Genomic DNA, 24,854 nt, shown 5'->3' on the forward strand with positions numbered 1-24,854 from the left:
GGGGCGAGGGGCCCGCCCCCCCCCCACCCTATTGGCGGAGCCAAAAAAAAAAGGAGAAGAGGGGAGTAAAAAGAAGAGGAGGAAGACGAGTAAATAAAATAAGATGAGGGAAAGATTTGGAAAATAAAAAGAATCTTTCATGTCACTGTATAAAAATTTTGCTCGCGGTTCGCGCTCGCATTGCCTGTTAGGGGATTTTCATATCTTGTTCAATAATTATGGAATTCAAATATCACGTTTGGAAGTCAATATCCAAACATATTTTACCTCGGGAATCGAACTTTTATTATTTTACGCTCGCATTTGATTGGAGAGTTATGTATGTCTTAATATTGAATGTACAAATAAACTACTTAAAATCCACATTTAATGACAGTTTATCAAAAAATTTTGCTCGCGATTTGCGCTCGCATTAATGGTTGAAAATATATTAACTGATGCATCTTATTTATGACTACAAAAGTGTTGAAATGTTCAGTTTTCAGACCATAGTATCCTAGATTTCGTGCCCTCATTGGGCATTAATGAGTAAGATATTAATTTAGAAATTAAATTGTCCCTTTTGTTTTGTCTCGCGCTTAGCAAGAGGAATAGGAAAATAGTCATTATTTTAATATGATGACATGTCCTAAGGAAGTCCCGGTCCTATATGTCAAAACTCAAAGTAATAATAAAACATATCAGCTCTTTATTACGTGCGATCCATATCCACCTCACAATTTCCCTACAAAGTGCTTAAAATATAGAGCAGAAATTGACTTTGTTTTTAGTCGGAATATCAAATAGCTTAATCTATTTAATCATTATCCAGTTTCAGATCACAATAACAAAAATTTTCTGCTCGCGCTTTGTTCTGGCATTATCAAGTTAGGAAGATCCCTTATTACTCATTATTTTCATGATTTACAAAACATGAATAGAGTGTCCCGTTTTAGGTCTAAATCTCGATTTTTCCGCTCGTGCTTCGCGCTCGCATAAATTGTTTAGTTATAATAGCTATCCTGTTCACGATTACAAAAATTGATTGAAATTTTCCATTCTTTATGTAGAAATTTCAAAATGTTTCAGCTCGCGCTTCGCGCTCGCATTATTTGATTGTTAAAATATGTAACGTCTTCATGGCTAAGTGCAAGCAATCCTTAACAGGTACCTTTTTGATCACTTTAAAATGTATACAAAAATTTCTGCTTGCGCTTTGCGCTCGCACTATATAAATAAGAATTATGATGTTATATATTTATGTTGATTTATAAGAATAAAGGTAAGAAGTGACTATTAGGATTACCCCTTCAAAAACACCAAAATCATTATCGAGCGGCCGATCGGGGAAAATATGGCAAAACCCCCCGCCCCCCTTATTGGCGAAGGCTTGATCCGCCCCCGCTCTTCTGCTTTCCAGCAACGTATACACCATACATTCGCGCCCCCCCTCTCTCTCCCTCTTTCTCGTTTTGTTCTTTCACACTATTTATTTTCATTGGTGACCGCTTGATTTATTGTATATTTATCAACATTATAATTATTAATATTTTTATCAATATTTTGATACGTCTTGGGCCTTATCTACCCTTGCACCTTTTTTCTTTCAATTTTTTTCAAACGAAAGTATGATCATCACTGGCGTACAGATAGGGGAGAGTCGTGCTAGGGGTCACGGATCCCCCCCCCATTCTCCCTACCAATGAAAAAAAATAAAGGAAAGAAAACTAAATGTCATCCTTGTCTGGCCCCTTCATTTTTTGTTGGCTCATTACGCTACTGTTGAGTTACTATGAAACCAGACTTCGGTTGTATTTTTTTTTTATTCTGTGCAAATACAACAATATAAATGTATTTTAATAAATGAATATATGTATGTATTTCTCTCATAATGTATAAACAAATAATGTTTTTTTTTAAAGACAACAATATACACAACAGTAATAATATAGTTACATATTCATGAAGCATCAATACGCATCTCACTTAATTTGTAATGCGAATACGAAACGCGAGCTGTTATTAACCTGGAAAGGGGGCATTTCTCCGCAATTTTTTAACATTGTAAACATGAGTTGATCAAAAGTCTCAAACTCTCATTGATGTTATTTATACTTCCAATACTTCTAAAATAGAAGAGAGTGGCGTTATACACACCGGGATTAGTGACAATTCACTTGTTTTTGCTTTATTTGGTAAAAGGCGGTTTAATAAATGTCATCATGCGTACAAAGTGTACAGGAATTATAAAAGGTTCAATGGCGACGCATTTCGTGAAGAAGTGGGTAATAATAATTACAACGATGTGTACAGTTCTTCAACGGTTGATGAGTCTGCCAATTCTTTTATAAATTCTTGTTTCTTATCATGTAATAAATTTGCCCCATTAAGAAAAAAGAAGATAAAAAGGGACAGCCTTCCATGGATTGATGCAGATATTCTGGCAATGATTCGTAAAAGAGACAGCATGAAAAGAAAAGCAGTTAAAGATAATCAGGATGAAGATTGGAAAGCATATAAGAAAATTAGGAATTCTGTAACAACAAAACTGAAGTACAAGAAAAAGATTTACTTTCAAACAAAAATCGAGACTTCGAAAGGCAATGTAAAAGAAACATGGAAAAATCTAAATATGCTATTGAATAGGAACAATAAATCAAATGAAATACCGTTTATAAAATGTAATGATATTGATATTCATGATCCTATTCTGATTGCCGAAATATTGAATAAACATTTTGTTAATATAGGACCCCAGTTAGCAAATTAAATTATAGAGCCCACAGTTAATTCCGATCTTACGTATTATTTCCAATATTTGCCTCAAAATACACAGTTTCATTTCACACTGGTAAATGAAAGTGAGGTGTATAGGTATATCATGAATTTACCAAATGATAAAGGTATGGGGTGCGATTTGTTACCCGCAAAACTGATCAAATTAGTTGCCGAATACATCACTCGGCCCTTAACACATATAATAAACTTGTCTTTTATATTCGGTGAAGTTCCTGAAATGTGGAAAAATGCCATCGTGACTGCATTACACAAAGGAGAATCTAATGAACTTAATAATTTTAGACCGATTTCTATTTTACCGATCTTATCAAAAATCTTAGAAAGAATAGTTTTTAACCAATTGTACAATTACTTTAGTTCTCATCATCTCTTGAATGCTTCCCAATCAGGCTTAGGCCCCTTCATTCAACCATGACAACACTGCTTTCAATCACCGATGATTGGTTTAATGAATTTGATAACGGGAATGTTGTATGTGCTGTAATGCTTGATCTGCGCAAAGCGTTTGATACTGTAAGTCACGAATTGTTTATCGATAAACTATGTCAGTATGGTCTGGATGGAGTGTCAATAAACTGCTTCACGAATTATTTAAAAGGAAGAGGGCAGGTTACAAGAGTCAGTAGCCATATATCTCAAACTCGCCTTATACTGGGTGGTATTCCCCAAGGGTCAATATTGGGACGCCTACTTTTTATCATATTTGTTAATGATCTACCGTCCATTTTAAAACATTGTAAAGTTAGCTTGTATGCAGATGATACGATGATTTATTGCTCGGGCAAAAGCCCCACTGAAATATCTTTTAAGATTAATGAAGATCTATAAAACATAAGAAAATGGCTGATTAAAAATAAACTACACTTAAACATCGATAAAGCCGAATACATTGTACTAGGTACCAAACAAAGGCTCTGTAAAATTAAAAATGCTATGTTTCATATACATATTGATAATACTCGATTGCGTAAGGTAGATGAATGCAAATATTTAGGTGTTATCCTTGATTCTAATTTAACATGGCAAAACCATATTGATTATGTTCAGAATAAAGTGAATGGTGGTTTATTCATGCTAAAGTCTATAAAGAACTTCGTCGACGAAAAGGATCTGATCATTGTTTATAATTCCCTGATAATGTCACATTTTAACTATTGCGATGCTGTATGAGGTACCTGCGGGTTGATTAATCAGAAAATTCTTCAAAAGCTACAAAATAGGGCTGCCCGAATAATAAATCGATCTCCATGGTATTCATCTTCCAAAGAAAATTTAGATAAATTAAAATGGGTAACGCTACAAGAAAACAGAAGAGACAACATTGCTATAATGATGTTTAAAATAATGACAGGACAGGCACCGACATATTTGATTGAAAGATTTTCATTTTATAGGCATACATATAATACACGGTCAGGTCTACTAACTTTAAATATCCCCCAAGCAAAAACCGAATCTGGTAAGAAAACTTTTACGTTCAGGGGGGCTCACTGCTGGAACTCACTACCAATCCAAATGTAACAATCTACCAGTTTCAAAAGAGTATTAGCCAATTCAAGGAAATGAATCACAAAGGGATAGGTTGGTGGGGAGGGTATTTTTTTGTTTACCCATTATACCTGTATGCGTTATATCATAGGGATGAGACTTAATGATGACGGGTGTATGAAAGGGTGTGTGGTGTGTATCTGTTTGTGTGTAAGGGTGAGTGTGAAGTGTTGTTAGACATTTTTTTTTCTCAATAATTCAAATTAATCCATTTATAATTATGTATCTGATTAATATTTCACCTTATAATAATGTTATATTTTCTGTAGTATGCATTCATATTGAAGACATTCTGTATATTTCCAATTTGTTATTTGATTACTATTCGTAATTATTTGTATAAACTTACCGTCTTTGTATTATCACCTGGTAATAATTACGATTATTATGTTTATGTACTATTCATGTATACTAAGATAGGGTGCCTTTTAATTTGTACATTTTATTCATGGCACGGCCCCAATGCAAATCAGACTATGTATCTGTTTGGGTTTTTACCGTGTGAAAATAAAATTTATCTATCTATCTATCTATCTATCTATCTATCTATCTATCTATCTATCTATCTATCTATCTATCTATCTATCTATCTATCTATCTAATTAATACAAGTAATTTAAAAAATAACAGAACAAATAAATGAGAAAAGAAAAAAAGCAGCATAGACATTATTAGTTTACATTAGAAGAAGTACAGCTTATCAACATATATTGAATACTTGATAAACATGTTGCAAAAGTAATCACTTTTTCTCTTGTAACTATTCCTCATCCCCTATAGTATAGTAAAGGCAAGAATGTAATAACAGAGGGATAAAAATCAGGTGTTTCACCTATTATTAAAGATTAACAAAATTCCAGAGCAGTTAGAAAAGTTATTTCTAGTTTTAAATAAATATTTAAAAGAGGATTCTGAGCCATCAATAAAACATGTGGAATCATTTGCTAGCAAAGATATTTTAGTTTGTTATTTTTAACTGGTATACTTTTGATTTGAGAATTTTGTCGAATAGCAAGTGCCATAGTTTCAAAACTTATACAAAAGGAAAGGGGATATGGGACACCCTTGAAAAATTCCTCTTTCCATATTAATAGAATTTGTCAAATTTCCGTAATTATATACGTAACTTTTTTCGACCGGAATAAAACATCTTTATCCAATTAACAAACTTATTACTAAAATTAAAACGATGTAACACACTAATAAGGAACTGGTGAGTAACGCTATCAAAAGCTTTGTAGATATCTAGCAGAAGAATTGCACCAGGAATTTTATTCAAGTCTGTATAGTCAATAATATTCAATTCAATTCAATTCATTTATTCACCATATAAAAATATTTAAATACACTGTAAAATAACATAATATATAAATGCATAAATATACCAAGACATACAACAAATAAATATACAACTAATAAGTATAATTTATACATTCATGTTAAAGAAAAATCAACATATGGTAAGAGGCAACCAAAAAAATTAGAATCTTGTAAGCAGTTGCCCCTTTACAAGTATTAAATAATCATTAATAATCATAACGTAATCAAATATACATTCACACATCAAACACAGAATCACCAACACTCAACAAACATCCATAACTCATTACACTCAAACAAAAGAGAGAGAGAGAGTAAGAAAGAGGGCAGAGAGAGAGATGGGGGAGATGAGGGTACATGTATATTTAGAAAACAGAAAGGAAATAAAGATGAATAACCACTAATTAATTGTCTTTTAAGTAAAATTTTAAATGAGGAGGCAGTTGAACAGGAACGAATTATAGGATCTAAATTGTTATAAGTTCTAGGTCCTGCATGTTTAAAAGAATTATGAATTTGATTATTAGAGGTCAGTGGAAGATGAAAATGAGAAGCTGAACGATTATTATACTGGTGAAAATCATTATTATAATTAAAGAAATTCATAATGTTTACGGGTGCCATCTCCTGTTTAATATAATACATAAAAACTGCAACTTTAAATTCATAAATATGATAAATATTTAGTGTCTTTAACTCAAAGAAGAGGGAGGCAGATGATGCATAATAGGAATATTTAGTACAGATACGTAAGGCTTTTTTCTGCAATTTATGAAAAAAAAAACATCTGTGATCAGTCGAATATTGTTCCCAATATTCATGCCCTTTAAGAAACCAGATTGGTCAGGGTGAATCAGGTTTGAAAGACATTTTTTTTTCAAACGATTTGCTAGCGTTTTGCTCGAAGCTGTATTGGAAGCGATCTTCCAAGCCAGTTGAGAAAACCAACTCGCGATGTAGTTCCAAGATCGCTTTGCTTCGTTAAATTAGTTTAAGAGTGAGGACACATCCGTTCTTTAAAAAGCGATGTGCGCACATTTTTAGCGCGCTTCGGATTCAAATTTCGCGCGAAACATGTAACCCAAACAGTCATGCCCAATGAGAGTGTTCCTTTACTACTGTAGCAACAAGACCGTCTTACATGAAGTGATTTATCCGAAAAATAACTTTTGTGTGATCAGGTGGGAACGCTAAAAGCGTTCTTCCAAACTGGTTTGCTGAACCGGTTTCCAGTAAACTACTTTTGGAAAGTATAATGAGAACTGGCTCAGGCTACTGTTGATAGGCAACACCGATGAATGAAAAAGCGGTATAAGACTAGAGAGGTTGGAGCGATGTTTTTTGAAGAAAAGTAAATGCCGGGCTATGCCATCCGATCTAATCTTTTGAGATTTAGACCTAAAAAATGAAACTTGTAATCACGATTGTGACCAAAGCTTTACAATCTCGCCTCAATTGTTATCAAAGAGGGCAAGAATGTGTATATTATTTTTTTGGCCCGAATTGGGATTCGAACCCACTACCTTGCTATTGTATGCACAAGGATTATCCCAGTTACTCGGGCAGTTGTAGCTTTTCGATTCATATTGATGAATGTTAAAGATGTGGTGGCTTTGAGTAAATAAACCATATTTTCAACGCCGGGAATAAAAGTTGGTAGGAAAAAAGACGCGGACAAGCGATCAACAAATAATTTACTAAAGTTCACTGGACTGCATGGATTGGTAATTAATATACCCATGCAGGCTTCATATTGACAGCATATGTGATGAAGTTCACTTAATTATTTTGAAATTTCAGATGTTTCTACTTTCTTGCAATTTAATCGCCCCCATTCATTATTTTAGAACTGCAATGAACATTCACAGAAGCGATACTTTTTGTTTTAGCACGATGAATGTTTTGCCTTGGTATTCATTAGGATGTTTTGACAATCACAAATGGGACAGATTCTACAACCTATCCAATCTATCGAAAATGCCCGTCAACATGGTCAAATCACAATATTAGCTGAGAGATCTTTGTCGGTGTTGGTTAACCGGGGCAGCTGATCGTCATAAGATTCTAATGATCGTAAGAGCTAGTGATGAGCAATTGCAAATATGTCGCTCGTCTAGAGTCAAGTGCTATTTTGATTCACCGATTTTCAATAGAGACTGCTTTGTCACGAACCCGTCATGAAGGGCTTTTGACAAAATATTTTCTATGTTGTTGAATCAGTCCCCGTCGCCATTGCGAAACCCCAAGATCATCTCTATTCTTGTAATCAATGATTCTCGGGTGAAGCATTGCTCTGTCACCTCGCTATAGTAATTCGTGATAGTAACATATGTTCTTTCCTGCAGTGCAACGAATATCACACCTCTTTCGGTACCTGTTTCAAATTCAGGTAAAGCCTCTTGTACATGTGTAAGGGAGATAACAGATAGTACGATTCTAGTTCAAGAACTGGTTTCGTGGCTTTTTCTAATGGTGGATCGGCAGAAACGATGGGGAAAAGGGGGAAGGAGGAGAAACATGGAAGCTTTCATGGCCAAGGAAAGAAAAAGGAAACGCCGCTCAAACAATACTTGCCTATGCTTTCCAAGAAAGAACTAACGAGAAGGACCGTTTTCATGGTGTTGAAAAGAGTAAAGAAATAGCATCAAAAGCGTAAAAAAAGATCGAAACTAAAACCATCACAACAACATGAACAAGATATACTTATTGTAATAGCATAATTAATGTGACACTATAGACTTGCCTATGTAGTCGCCACTGAAACCTGCCTATTAAAACATGGAGTAGTGTATATGTGTGTGTACAGCGCTTTGTAACCTACTGGAATATAAGCGCTATATCAAAATAATCGGATTAAAAAATAAATGACTATGACGCAACGGAATGAAATGCGACCTGAAACTCGTAATATACTGACCTGAACAAAACAAAAAAATCCAGTCTTGGACTGTTTGCTATGACCCATGAGGAAGATTGATATCTTATCAATAAATAATGCGAGCGCGAAGCGTGAGCTAAAAAAGGTTATATACTCTCACCTGAAAACCTGACTTTATCAGCATTTTTTGGTAAAAATGTTTTAGTCAAGTAGAACCCCAACAGAACCGTAAAGTTGGGTATGACTACTGGAAATTGTAGTACAGGATTTCTACTCCAAGAATCGGACGGGTGCCACGTGGGAACCCTTGGGCATTTCTTGTTATTGACGTCATACGTCACGTCCACTTTTATATGATGTTCATGTTTATTTTACCTAGTTAACATGTCATGTTTTGTATCAAATCAAAGCTAATGAAAAATCAAATGCAAATAAATGGATAACTGGGCATTTTAAACATGCCTAGGTCAGTAAAAGGTCGTTTAAGGTCATAAAAGGTCAAATTTCCTTACAAATATAAGTAAGACATATAAAGCGGAACAAACCATGCTTTAGATACAAACAATTCAGGTCTGCATTTTTGGCAAAGGTTAAGTTTGAGAGTGTAAATATTAAGAATTCGATGGATGCTACCTTGGCATCTTGAGGAATTTATTTTTCTGACGTCATTAACCACACTAACTTTCAGTTGTATTCCTCGTAAATATGATTCTTCTATTTAGCGGAATAAGCAAATCATGTTTGATATCACATTACATAAAATGTTAATTAAAATCCACATAATTTGAATCACTACGGATTTAAAACGAGTCCGGGGCATTTAAGGGCCATTTAAGGTCATAAAATACCCAAATATATATATATATATATATTGTAAAGAAATGAATGAAGAGAACTTCTCACATTATATATATATATATATATATATATATATATATATATATATATATATATATATATATATATATATATACAGTGCGTATCAAAAAAAGTTTACACTTAGAAAAAATCCTATAAAATGATACATTTGTGATATCCTGAAGATTTTCCCACATTCTAACATTGGTACAGTTCCATTTAAAGCAATGACGATATAACTGTCGAAAAATATTTCCGCTTGAGTGAGCACCACTTACTTTTGAAAAGTTAGTGAAAAATAATTTGCGCAGAAATTTAAAATAGTTAAGTGAATAAAAGTAGACCTTAATCATGAAGAACACGTGAAATTTAGCTAGTAAAATTGGTTTGAAGATATTTTTTACCTTTTGAACTTGTTTCCTTGCCCAAAACACTTTGAAGAGTGCAATGCGCTCCACCCCACTCCCCCACATACCGATGCCATTGTGACGATATTTGTTTTACACTGAGCTGCGATTTACATTAAACGGCTTAGGCTTGATTTTCATTTTGTTTATCATTGTCAAGCTTGGGAAAAGTGTGGAGAAAAAGGTATTAAATGAAAAATGAAATGTAAACCCACTTTAAACGATAAAAACTTAGTGAAAAAATGCTGGAGATTCAGTTATGTCCTCAGATCCAGCTGGCAAAAAAGGGGTAAACGTTGTGCTTACTTAGTGTTGAAATTTTAATTTGGGTGGCAAAATTGTTACAAAATGCTTGAAGGTATCCATTTTATTTCAATAGACTAAAAGTGCAAGGAAAATGTTTAGAAGGGTAAGTTTGATTTCGCCCTTTCCCCTTGAAACAGCGTGAAAACGAGCATTTCTGCGCAAACAGATTTCTGCGACCTTTACAAAAATGGACAGTGCTCACTCAAGTGTAACATTCTGTCAAAACTTTTACTTTCATTGGATAGATGAGACCCAAACCCAAGATTATATGTGAAAAAAATACCCACATGTTGTATATCTTTTAATTTGCAGGGCTTTTCCAAAGTGTAAACTTTTTTTGATACGCACTGTATATCTGTCCCCCTCTCTCTCAATATATATATATATATATATATATATATATATATATATATATATATATATAAGAAGTGAAATAAACTTCTCGGTGATGAAATGAAGGTTGAAAAATGATTTAACCACACGTTTTGTACCAATTACATGAATTACAAGGATAGGTATCTAAATGAACAATTGATGCGAGTGCGAAGCGCGAGGTGAAACTTTTAATACTTTGATCTGAAAAAATGTCATTTTATCGAGTTTTGACTTAAGAACAACATATATATTTGACAAACAATTATTGCAAATGTGAAACGTGCGCATTTGAGGTTTAGACCCTATAAAAGGAGAATTTTACCTTGTTTTTATTGAGCCTAATACACACACACCCTCACACACACTTTTCGGTGATTATATGAAGGTTCCCCCCAAAAAGAAGAAAAGTATTAAACAACAAATGATCTGAAGAGGTTGTTAAGAACAACTAATACAGCTTATATAGCTTCGTCTACAAGGCTCTATTATTCATATGTTTGAATGTTTGATTCAACATGAGATTGCTTGCAATATAATCAAATATATCCCGAACAGAGAGTATGATGTGCCAAGTAATAACACGTATTGTTCGGACTTGGAAATGTCACTTCCTTGTTCATGTGGAAAACGAATATAGTCAAACCAGTATGCAATGAATGGTGATACACTATGTAGACAGTCTGAATGGGGAAAACCAGACGACATTATCGACCGGAGTACATTTAACTGCCAACGGAAAATCTTTTGTGATAATAAAATATTAACCGCCGGAACCGTGATGACTACGGTGTATGTAAACAAAGAGAACTCTATTCAGGGTTATAAAGCTTCACCCGTCCAATATAGAATAAATGAACTTTATGACCCATTGCTTTTCCCAGGTCATGCATCCTGATCCACATCTATATTGCATAGGAAAAAATGAAAGTATTGCATAAATGTTAAAAAAAAAAAGTGTATAAAAGAATAGAGAAACAAGTTCACTGACGTTTGAATAAATCCTATGCTAGTCTCATCATGTTCATTTCGTCTTAAATGAGAAAAAATATATTGACAGCATATCACATTCATCTGTTTTCAGTGGAAACGTCACTACCAAGTTATTGATTGCGATTATCCTTTGCACATTCCTGAATTAAAAAGGTTTACCACCCGCCCTGTATTTATTTTTATTTTGTTTTATTTATTTAATTTATTTATTTATTTATTTTTTTTTTTTTTTGGGGGGGGGGATAATGCATGAATGAAGTTTAATTAATAAATGATTAAAGAAAATGGCACTGCAATATCATGTTTGTCTAAGATGAAAGTATAGCCATTAAAAAAAATCAAGTTGAAACTATTCTTTTGGATATATTCTACCCACACCATACATGCATGCGACATATTTTGAGGGAGTTTTTATTCACCATCATAATAAAAAAAAAATGAACACATGCGCAGATCTTTTCAATATCACGCCATGATTGCCGTCTGTTTACTCTACATGTACGTTAGTTTTTGCCTCTTTTTTTGTGCCTACCGACGCGACCCCTCTCTCCCCATTTCCCGTGTATTCTTTGTCACACATGATGTTCAATATCAAATGGTATCCCCCGGTGACCTCTTGTAAATGTATTATAGACTGATTTCGTTTAACTGTGTTGCGGCAGGAGAGTTCGCTCTACCAGGAGCCAAAACAAAACACGTTTGGATATGTTAATCTTCGTACGAAGCGTGATATTTTGTGAAATCGCCTTGTGATGCTGTGGATCAAAATGTGCTTTCATATTTTTGCTTGCTAACAGTCTGTCGTATCAACATTAATATGTCTGAGTGAATCAAGAGCGACAACCGCTTAACAGACTGCAGTTTCCTTGTGTTATAAGAAACGATTGCAGACGGTTGACAGCAACTGGTCAAGGGAATATGATCGATATTTTTAATCATTCATATTCACTGCCCACCACAGTTGTACAATTCATTTCATATCAATTGTGATAAACTACCCTGCAACCACCATGTTCTTACTAAAAAAATGTTTCATCTTCAACGTGTTCATGGTCATGTGTAGCGGTTCAGAATGTAAGTGAATGTATAGAGATGATCTATAATCTACTTTTACAGTGTTATATATACATTATGTATAGTGCAGGAACAATAAGGTGTTGTATGCTTGAGATTACTGTCTGTTCACTAGCGATATCATAAACTACTCTAAAGCATGTGTACAGAATTAAATGTTTCCACAACTTTAATTGTTTTCTATTTTTATGCAAACAAAGGAGGTAGGCAATTATTCAAAGCACATGTGAAATTTTTACAGAGCGTCCCACTCAAAAGGAAACCCGTTTTAATTCCGAGAAAGATTTCAAAATCATTAAATATGTTTTTGCTATAATATGTACTATAAATTTGGTGCTCATGGCAAGAGTGTAATCTCATCTCTCATTTTGAACCAAAAGCTTAGCAAATAGTTCACGTATGGCAGATCACAAACAATAAATATTAAGACGTATCAGAAACGATTGGCGCTGAAATTCACGTGCGAATCTGAATCCATTCTTATTTCAGGGATCAGTCAGAGAATCATAAACAAAGGATATGCTTATGAGCCAATCGTCGAATTTGACATAAGAATACCAAACCCATCTTGCTAATAAATGCATGAAGTATTCGTCTCATATTAGGTATGAAATTAAAGAGGAATAATTGAATGATATAATGATGTAAATGAAATATAATGATTTATTTTCCTTTGAAAGAAAAAGCCATGGGAATGCCGATTTCTTTTTTGTGCACTTTTTGCTACAAGCATAATATTTGGCATAATGATAAAATGCTAATATTCAGACCTGAAAACTTGATTTTTGATATTGAAACATATAAAAATGTACATTCCAAGCACCTTTTGTAACCATGAATATTAGAAGGTGTCTCACTAAAATTGATGAAAGTTGAAAATGTAGATTTTCCGACATGAAACGCCTACGGTTTGGGCACATTTTAAATGAAGATACAGGGACATTCTATGAACCAAGGCTATTTTCTTGCTAAAAGATGCGAGCGCGAAGCGCAAGCTGAAAATTTCGATCTGAAAACTTGACATTTTAGGCACGTTTGAAATAAAAATAACGTACAAGTTCTGTATTTCAATGAACAATTGATTCGAGTTGATAATTTATTTTACTAACTCGGAAGGGAACATGCGAATAACTCTTCAACATTTTGTTTAAGATTAACAAATTTGCTAATTGCCTAATTCACCATCCATATTCGTATTTTTTTTTGCTTATTTTTCTTGCTTATTTTTTCCCTTCCTCTTTTCTTTTTCTCTTCCATCCTGGTCTCTCTTTCGTTTTTTCTCCCCATTTACTCCTCTTCCTTTGCCAATAGGGACAGAAGCCGCCCGAGCCCCGTAAATCTTCCCATCACCTTTCCCTTTCTAATCTGTTTGGGAGGCAAAGAGTTGCAAGATCCTAGATTCACAATTTTGTTTAAAAAAATAACAAGTGATACAATTCCCATCTAAATTTGTCCTCTTCATTTCCTTTTTACTAACCACTTCGACTTATCCCTCTCTTTTCTCTCGCATTTCTCTTCTCTCTCTTTTTTTTTCTTTCTTCCCTTTCTGGTTCTTTTCTTTCCCCTCTCCGGTCTCTTCTCTCCTTTCTCCCCTTTTCCTTTTTACCTCTTTCATTTCCACTCTCCCTCTTATCTCTTTTTGTTCTCCTTCCCCCTCTTTGAGCCCTTCCACCTCCCTCTCATTCTACCCTTCCTTTAATCTCCTTTTTCTTTTTTCTTTTATCCATATTCCCCTATCTTTTTTCCTCTCTTCCCTTTCCGTTCTCTTCGCTTTTTCCTTTTCTCCCCTTTCTCTTCCTTTTTTCCCTTTGAATCTCCTTTACCCTTTATTCTTCCTCCTCTTCTTCTCCTTTTTCCTCTTGTCCCCTTCCCTTCATTTTTTCTTCTCTTTTTGTCTCCCTTCCCTTTCTTTTTTTCTTTCTCCTCTGCCTTATTTTCCTTTTCATTTTATCTCCTTTTTCTCTTTCCCCTCCTCATTTTCGTTCTCCTTTCCACTTCCTTTCCTTTTCTCCATTTCTGTCTCATGTCCTTTTTCTTTCCCCTCCCCCTTTTATTTATTTCCTTTTTTTTTCTCTCTTTCCCCTGTTCTGTCTTTTCGTCTTCCTTTTATTTCTCCTTCCCTTCCTTTCCGGTTTCTTCTCTTGGTCTCTTTCCCTTTCCTTTCATTTCTTTTTCCTCTTTGTCTTTACTTTCCCCTCTCCATTTATTTCTCTCTTATTCTCCTTTTTCTCTTTCCTTTTCTTTTCCTTTCTTTCTTTTTTTTTTCTTTCTTTCCCTTCATTTTTTCCCTTTCTTCTGTTTTTTTTTTTTTTGGGGGGGGGGGGGGAGGGGGCGAGGCCCCTTCGGCTCTCCCATGGATCTTTGCCTGGTTCATACGCATAAATGATCAAAACACATGACGAAAGAGCCAGGTAAAAATTTGAAACATATAATTTATAATCAGATCATGTATATATAAATAAATATGTATTATTTAATCCCATAATTTGAACACAGATTTATCATGTTATACATTGGCTTAAGCTTTAGTAAACCTGACTTCAGAATACCGGACTAATGTGTACTTATAATGTGCAATATTTAAGCATTTGAAATTCCCAAATAATGCGTATGCTACACTATAATATTGTCGGGCGCGCAAAAATCATATTCCCAAAGGGAAGCATGATCAGACTTTATTCATTGATGCATGCACAGATATACTACAAACATGACAAGGCAAACATGGAAAGCCTAAATATAGTCTGGGGAAAACCACGTAACATTTGACCCCAGCTGACAACGCGCTATGACGCACACGTGTTGCTGTTATGAATGGTGTAGCTGCAATTTCCTTGATTTCTTCTCACAACTCTCTGCTTAAACTGCACTTGAAAATTGAAGAGCTCACTTGCAAAAGGGGTTACTAGGTCCTTTTTTCATCAAATCACATTTTTTTGTCTCAATGTATAGAATTTTAGTAGCTCTATAATATGATACTAAAGACAAGTTGAAATTCTCATTAAAAAGTGATCCAAAATGGCAAAGAAAAATCCCTTTTTCTCAAAAGGGGTTAGGTCCATTTCAGTTTAGTTGGAAAAGGGGTTAGGTTCACAGATAATTTTTTTGGAAAAGTTTATTAAAAAAAATATGAAGACAGGTAGATTTCTTTTATACCCAATTTTATGTACTCTTGGTAGCGTATCATGAAAATTTAGTTCCGCCTATTAAAGAATAATGCTATATGGAAGAATAAAAAGATGATTTTCTTGGAGTGGACCTTACACTGTTTTGCAAACAAACTATTCTGAAGAGCTCATTTGTCAAAAGGGGCTAAATCCATTGTTCATAAATTTTATTGTCTTGCGATCGCCCCACCAATGAATATATATATATATATATATATATATATATATATATATATATATATGTGTGTGTAAAGTTATACATGTACAACTCTGGGGAACCTTGATTTAAGCTACGCCTACCATTGTTCTCTTCATCCATTTCTTTACAATATATATATATATATATATATATATATATATATATTTTTTTTTTTTTTTTTGGGGGGGCAAACATGTAGTTTTGCCCCCTCCCAAAAAAAAAAATCCGCATGTGCAATATATATATATATATATATATATGGGCATACACTGTAAAACATGAAGTGCTAATTAAGTACTTCCAGTGCTTGTATAGTGACTGCACTACCAGTGCTGATTTTCTGGTTCAAATTCGAACTAGAAAATCAGCACTCGAAGTGCGGTCACTATACAAGCACTGTAAGTGCTAATTTAGCACTTCATTTTTTACAGTGTACGTGTGTGTGTGAGTTTGTTTGATTTGTGTGATCGAACGCCTTTGGAAAGTTGATTCATGATTTTGCCCCTCCCAATCTGAAAAATGGATCGACGCCCCTGCAAACAACAGCTTTAGATACTTGTCTATTTATTCCCTTTTGCAAAATCTTCCGTGATAATGACGACACATAAATCAACAACTTGTCACCAAATACGGCCTTGTATTTTGTAATGAAGTTTCTAGGTCGACATAACCAACGACCAGCGAATAAATCTTTAACCAGCATCAACTGTCAGCAACCAGTGTGTCAACAATTGCGGTTCGCTGAAATAAAAAACAAATAAACATAAAACACAGTGTTAATATGCATTTGTCAATAACAACACAACTTAATCATTACTGAATATAGTCATGGTAATAGCTTCAAATATAACCCACAGGGAATAAGTATCAAAGATACTATAAAAAATGTACAATGGTCAAGGATACTGACGTGATTAAAGGAAACCTAAATAATTGTTCATATTATTTGAGTTGAATGATTGTTGTTTGGTAACAATAATGAATTGGTAATCAATAACTGTAATTAATATCAGAATGAATCTTAAATTCCTTTTTAGTTCTTGGAGGACAAAATATGAATAAACATAATTTCATGTAGTGAAATAAAAAAGGATAAGTGATGATATGACATCATCAGTTTGCTCATTGAAGACTGGCAAATAATTTTTTTATCGAAATAATGCAAATCTTTAAAATGTTATAACCTCGTTATTCATTGTTCGATTTTGCAGATATATTCAATGTTTATCTGATTTTTCTTTATCTGCGCAAATCATATAATTTAAAGTTTAGCCTGTCCCATCTAATCCGGGAGGCGAATGTAAAGAATCCGACAAGTCCAGCATAGGATATTGAATGCCAATCAAGAGGACTTTAACAAGGACTACACAATTACCCATGACCTCTACCGACACAAGTTGCCTCAATGAGACAATGGGCATAAGTTGTGTCGAAAGATGTCAAGGGTTTTAGAGAAAGAGTGATCCATCCTTATATTTTTATGTGTATGTTTATATATTCATATTTAATCTAATATCTTGTGAAATGTATTTTATTGTGATTTTTATACGGTAAATAAAACCAAACCAAACCAAACGTTAGAGCTCCAAAAACTAAGCATCAGTAAGGTAAAGCTCAGAATTGCTACAATGCATTAAAGAGGACCATAACAGGGTTTGTAGACCAGCCTATAATACATAATTTGAACGGATTGACACTGATCCAGGCTGTAACAATTAGCATGTTGGGAGCCCTTGATATCATGTGCTATGATTACATTGGAATAGCGTTATTAATAGAAGGCAAAAGATTTTGTCTTAGTATTCACCTCTGATCATGATGATGATTACACTGCTCTACAAGTCCTGGGACGCAGTCCTGACCCAGACATGGCCAGATAACATATTGTTTAGTCCAGCAGGTGTAGCCAAACTACTGAAGAAATTGTTAAAGAAAAACAACCTGCATGACGCTACTAGGCCATATGAAATCTTTGCTACACTTCTTAATGAGACTACTCATCAGATCTTACCTGCGATATAGTTTGCTTTTCCTGCCCTCCCTTTATGCGGTGAAATTTCAGGAAAGTCTAAGTCGTTCCCATCCATATAAGAAATGGTTGTCAGTTGTTAACAAACTACACACTTATTCAAATACTGTGCTTTGGTCTTGTCAATCCAATCATCTTGTCAGACTAACAACGCGGCTTTAGGAAGAGAAGAACATATTTCCAGTATTGTTCTTTGAATAGAAAATTATATTAGGATAAATTTGAATGCTTAGTGATAGCATATTAATAATAATAAAAAAACTGAAATGTTTTAGCTGCAGTTAATGTGAGAAAAAATAAAAAATTCTTGACATTTTCCATATAAGGATACTTATTTGCAAAATATTCAAATGAGGCAGATTTGCTAGTTTTTTAAAGACATTGAACTTATTCATTCATCATGAACTACTGTTCAAATTACTTGCTGTGGACATTTAATTTGTAATATTTGCATTATTTTCTTTATTTTCTATTTCTTTATAAATGGCTAATTTGCAGGATATGCTAATTAATTTTCAGGCATTGGGGTGAATTCTAATGCTTAGTGATAGAAGCATATTAATGTCAACATTAATTATTTTTTTTCTTCTTCTTCTTATTTATTTTTATTATTTATTTCGTTTTGTTTACCCAGGGTAACCCCATCAGTGGACTAAGCACTGTTTTTCTTGGGGGCCCTGCTTACAAGTGACAAATACATACATATAACAAGTACAAACAGTGAAAAGGTATTAAACAATGAAAAAATATGTTCAAAGAGACAAGCAACCTGCAGGACATATACACAGACATACTGAAATACATGTGTGTATGTAGAACAAAAGTCAACATATATATTGTGCATAAGCAAATCCAGATAAGTATATATTCCCTATGATCATATGATTCTTCTTCTTCTTCTTCTTCAGGGTAGACCTGTGTCCTTCACATTTGAAGATTTTCACGCAGTCTATATGGGAAAAATCACAATATCTTGACTTTTTTCCATATAAGGATGCTTATTTGCATAATATGCAAATGAGGTGGAATTTTTTGCACTTTTGATTAAAAACATTGAATTCAATTATTTATCATGAATTTGCATTCAAATTAAATTGTTTTAGACACTTAATTTGTAATCTTTGGATTATTTTCTTTCTTTTTTCTAAATTTTTATGGCTAATTTGCATAATATGCAAATTTCATAAATGTCCACTTCTTGGATTTTTTGGGGGACTTTTAGTATGTTGTTTAGGGGACCTTCCTCAAAAGTATTTCAGTGGAATATCTCGTGTTGCAATTAGTGGTGGGTTACCCCCCTATTCTGGCTAGATCGACTGGACTAATAGTAATGTAGATGTGGTGTGTGCTTGTGTGTATTTCGTACATATACAGCTGATAATATTCATGCACGCTGCATGACATTCAGAGGATTCAGCTGTAGCATTATAACAGCCATGCAATAGAGGCCTGTTGCACGCTCGAGCAAAGCAGCAGATCCCAAACTCAATAAAAGTATGCGAACCATAGCATGCGCATATGAGAGGCCAAACAAGCCATTAATATGATGTATTATTGATACATGTATAATTTTAGCCAATCACACAACGAGAAACGTCATGAATACATCTATTCCACTATTCCACCCAACTATACATCCATGCATTCACGCCACTCCAGCCAATACAGGTATAGTTTCAACCAATCAGATTGCGAGAAACTATACTACGTCTAACCCCTACGCACCTGTCCCTCACTGGAAATGCAGGGAGTTCGGGATACCGAGAAGGAACCAGGATTTAGATCTGTTAGCGCTGAGTTCCAACTCGGATGAGGGGCTAGTTCAATGACCACCAAATTAGAATATATGTTTCAAATTATAAAGTAATGCAACAAACGTAAGCGCTGGAACACAATAGAAATAATGTGTCATATACTTTTAATTAATTCTCTGACCTCAGAACTGTCACTGAATCAAACAAAACTTATAACAACGAATGACTATTATATTTCATCTATCTTTTAACTGTACATATTTTACGACATATTATCCAAACTTATAACGAAAAATGAACGTTCAAATAACTTATTTACCAGTGAATGTTTTGCAGATGGGGAGGAGAGGAATTAGTAATTGAGAAAATTGTAGTAAATTAAGTGGCCACTTACAGTCAGACGGCAGGAAGTGGCTTCTTTCATCCAAGTGATATTCATGACTTGAGATGTTTTGCATATTTAATGAGCTTGATGCGGACCAAAACACCTCTTTTCATTCGGTCATTTCTGCTCTAATTGTGCATCGAATTTCATGAATTTGGTATCATTGTAAAGAAGAAGAATCATTCTTTCAGGTCATGTGTTTAAATTTATTCCAAAATTTTGTAATATAGCTTAAAATTTTGATCTAAAATATGCTACAAAATAATCATTTTCACCTGACAAAAGCTGCTATTTTCACACTTTATTTTTGTTTTAGCCCAAATAATTTTTAAATCATAATAAAGTTGAATATGTATGCTTTAAAATGATATAGGTTTCAAAATAAGAATTGGTTTAATCGGGTCAAGATCACACTTTTCATTTGCCAAGTACATAAAGCAGCTTGAAAACAAGAATACTGCACTCTGATTGGTCAAAGAGACCACACAGTGGCAAATTCCAACGGTTCCAGTGCCTGGGTTCATGGGAAGGTCACACTTCCCATGTGGTAATCTCCTCAAATACCCCGCGCCTGTTGATCTGTGAACCTTATCCAGCCAATCAGAACTCAGAAATCAGATTTCAGAAATCTCGTCTTGTACCTTGGTGGGAAAAGTGTGATCTTGACCCGATTAAAAGGTGCCGTATATAAAGAGTGGCATTGTGAGAAAGTACAGAAGTTCAGCTTTATGATGATATAGATATCATTGAGGCTCAAAATAAAAAGTTTTGCATAATTTGCAAAAGAAAACAGAGGAAGAAAATTCAGTTTTGAGGCACATTTTCAGGCCAGAAATTTACTTATTTAACAAAATATTGTATACAAAATAAATGACCAATATGAAAGAGTAACATTTACTCTATCTGATGGTGTAATAATATTTCATTTAACTTGAGGTTAAAACAGGTAAATTCTTAGAGAAAGAAAATCTCACGAATCACGAGATTTTGCAAGGAGGAGGATTCAGCCACGATATGATTTGGATGAATCTGGCCTTTTTGCTCATTAGCATAGGGACCTGCGGTCTGACTGCTTACACACGCGATCGCAAGTTTACAAAACAGTTCAGTTGCTGACGGGGACTTTTCTTACGGTTGTGATGACGAGGACAGGGACGATTCGATGATGATGACTTGAATGATGATGACGACGACGAAGACTGGATCGATGAGGTGACAACAAGGACTGGATTGATGAGGTGACGACAAGAGCGGTGACGATGGGGCGATGACGACGACGACAGGAGCAGTGAAGGACAAGGAGGAGGACCGGAGTTTAATCGATGAAGACGTTGACGCAAACTTGGAAGAACTCGATAGCTTAATATCAATAGGAATGAAGGGTTCCAGTTGCCAACTGTCAGATTGTATGAAATACTTGGAATATACTTTTCTTTGTTGCAGTCCACTTTATGTTGCACAAAATAATATTCTCTCGGTCTGACGAACTTCTTCGTTCTAAATATATTAGTAGTTAGTTAAAGTATAGAGAATATTTGATGATGTTGACAATGATTGGCGATGGTGCAGGGTGGGTAGCCAGATCGAGGTCCAATAGAGGGGAATCAAATAGGGGGTAGTAAAGGGGGGTCGCCAAGTCAGAGGTCCAGATGGGGGTGTCCGAGTGAGGAAAACCAGCTTGGGGTCATCTTTAATACCTAATTACATGTTCACTAAACTCAATTCTTATTGGACAGGGATATCTGCTGGAGGGCGTGACTTAAATAAAACTACAATTTTCATTGGTCGAGTTTAAGGAAGGCTGTGATGCATGTTTCAATAAGTTTGTCCAGTCAAGGCTAATTAATAGGTTCTAGGTAATGCTTCATGGGTGCCAGTAACCAATATTAACATGATTAATGTCTTTAAGTACTTTGTTCATACTGTGGAAATTAGTAAAGGGGAACAAAGAGGGCACTTTGAAGAAAAGTTTACCAGAAATTGGGGAGTTTTAAGGCCTATAATAAAGAATAATTTCGGAACAAAGGGGAGTTATTTGTAAACAAAATGGGGACTTGTTGGGGATGACTATAATGTCTCAATAAGAATACATGTGAGCATGAAGAGAAGATGGAAAATACATAGAGGAATGGAAATAAAGAGAATATGAAATACAGAGAGATAGCAAGGCATAAGAATATGAAATATTGAAAGAGATATTAAGACTGATAGATAGCAAGATGTAAGGCAAATATGCCACAATGCCTCATATGGCATTATTCCGCTCAACTGTACATGTACATCCATGCGCTCATTCCAGTCCAACCAATGACATTTTAAGTAATCAATCCATCACTATTTCCTTAGTGGGACAATGTCTTCATAGGTTTGGAGGTCGAGCATTGACTTTTTTTTAACATGCACACTGTACTAGGTCCACCAAAACAAATTTATATATACCGACAATCATCGCCAGCATCGAGCTTTATTTCAGTTTAGTTTATTTCCATTATTCATATACATACATTTATATGCTTGACATGAGTATAACATAATTATCTAGAGTTGAAATAAATGGTTCTTGAGACAGAAATTATACGCAATAAGAATTTAAATCAGTGAAAAATGGAGGGGCCTAAGTTGAAAGCAGAGCTTGTGAGTTATAGGCCCCAATGGAAGAAATAGATAAGATATAAGGCTATATAGTTATTAAAAATAACAAGGTAAAGGAAAGCAAAAGTTTATGAACCAATTGGTTTAATCACATTAGTAGCACGCCCTGGAAGGAAAGTAATATTTTAAATGGAGGTATGGTGGTAAAATGGAGCTGCTGAAAGGTTTAGTTATCTACTGCTGCCTGAACTACATAATCATTCAGAAAAGTATGTTTAAGTTTACGTTTGAATATAAACAATGAATTGGAGTCTGAAATGTCTTTGGATAGTCCGTTCCAGAACTTCGGTCCTGAGAAAGTAATTGTTTTCTGAGCAAAGGTTGTTCGAGTCAGTGGTAAATGATAAAATGTACTTTGTCGAGTTGCGTATGAATGAATTACATTTCGTTTAACAAATAATAAGGTGACAATGGCTGGTAATTCATTTGTGGATAGCTGGAACATAAAAATTCCTAAATTATTTCTATATAAGTCTGAAATTTTGAGAAGTTGATTTCCATGAAAGTTACGACTTGTATGGGAAAGGAAACCAGAATTGTTTATTTTTCTAACCGCACGTTTTTGAATGACAAACAACCTACGTAGTTGAGTTTTACTGCTATTACCCCAAGCAAGAATACCGTAACTGAGATAGGGCAAAATCAAAGTATTGTAGAGAGATAATAAAAATTCTTGGGGAAGATCAAGTTTAAATCTGTTTAAAATGCCTGTGTTTCTAGCCGTTAATGTACAAAGATAATTAATATGTGATTCCCACGATAGTTTGTTATCGATATAAATTCCAAGAAATTTTGTGGAATCGACTTTAGTTAAATTTGTGTCAGCAATCAATACATCACCGGGTAAAGATTTGATAGTATTACTGAACAACATATAATGAGCTTTGTTAACATTTAAACATAGCTTATTTGCATTAATCCAGGCATGGACCATTTTCAATTCCTCGTTGAGGATTTCAAGGAGGCTGGTGGGGTTACGGTGGGAGAGCAAAATATTAGAATCGTCTGCAAAAATAATAAACGACAAATTATCAGATGAATGTTGAAAATCATTAATATACAATATAAACAATAGGGGGCCTAACAAGGAACCTTGTGGAACACCACATGATACTAATATCGGGTAAGATACTAACAAATTGTTTTCTGTCGGAAAGATAATTTCCAAACCACTCCAAGGCCTTTCCTCGAACCCCATAATGGGATAATTTATGCAGTAAAATATTATGATTGATAATGTCAAAGGCCTTGGAGAAGTCAAGGAAAATTCCAACAGTGTGAGACATGTTATCAATGGCATGGGCTATCTTATCTAAGAAAACAAGTAATGCATGAGTTGTGGAGTGTTTCTGTCTGAAGCCAAATTGATTATTAGATAAGATATTATGATATATTAAATATTTCATTGTATTTACGTGAATATACTAGTTTTTCGATAATTTTAGAGAGGGAGGTCAAAAGAGAAATAGGGCGATAATTACCAAGATAATCAGAGGCACCTTTCTTTAGTATTGGTATGACTTTGGCAATTTTCATTTTCTGTGGAACGATACCATTTGTAATGGATAGATTCAGGATATGTGTCAGGGGTGCAATAATGTATGGTATGATCTCTTTTAATACACGATTTGTTATACCATCATACCCTGTGCTTTTATTTTGTTTTAGATTATTAACAATGTCGATAACTTCATGTTCTAAGATTGGGGTAAAAAATAAAGAATATGGATTCGGGGATTTTACAAATTATTTAAAGTCTATGTCAGTTGAGGGAACGTTATGGGCAAGATTAGGGCCAATGTTAACGAAATAGTTATTAAATTCCTCAACAATTTCGAGGGGATTTAGATTGTCATTGTCATTTATGCAGAATTTTGGTATTTGGTTGGATATCTTTTTCCTTTTCAGAATATCGTTTATTGTATTCCAGGTACTTTTAATGTCGTCTTTATGTTTAATGAATTCTTTCGAATAAAAGTTCTTCTTAGCAAGCCTTAACGAAGATGTTAATATATTACGGTAAGAATACTTGGATTTATTCAAAGAAGTAGGGTTGTTTTTATATTTATAAAATAGATTGTTTTTGTATTGATGCACTTTAATAAAGCCTTGGATATCCATGGACGCCTTGGGC

General features: G+C 34.3%; 1 protein-coding gene across 2 annotated transcripts in view; it reads left to right on the forward strand.

The window, feature by feature from the left end:
- The window catches only part of LOC129267452 (uncharacterized), a 53,980-nt gene that overhangs the window by 14,247 nt on the left and 14,879 nt on the right, over positions 1 to 24,854 (forward strand). The window contains exon 1 of one of the 2 annotated variants that reach the window (XM_064103054.1): positions 12,090 to 12,534. The exons of the other annotated variant lie outside the window; for it this stretch is intronic. Coding sequence (XP_063959124.1) covers positions 12,471 to 12,534 — 64 coding nt within the window. The 5' untranslated portion in view covers positions 12,090 to 12,470. Of the gene's footprint in view, positions 1 to 12,089; positions 12,535 to 24,854 lie in introns of those variants that run through there. 2 annotated transcript variants of the gene reach the window in all.

Source organism: Lytechinus pictus, chromosome 8 (genome assembly GCF_037042905.1).
Source record: "Lytechinus pictus isolate F3 Inbred chromosome 8, Lp3.0, whole genome shotgun sequence".
NCBI lineage: Eukaryota > Metazoa > Echinodermata > Echinoidea > Temnopleuroida > Toxopneustidae > Lytechinus > Lytechinus pictus.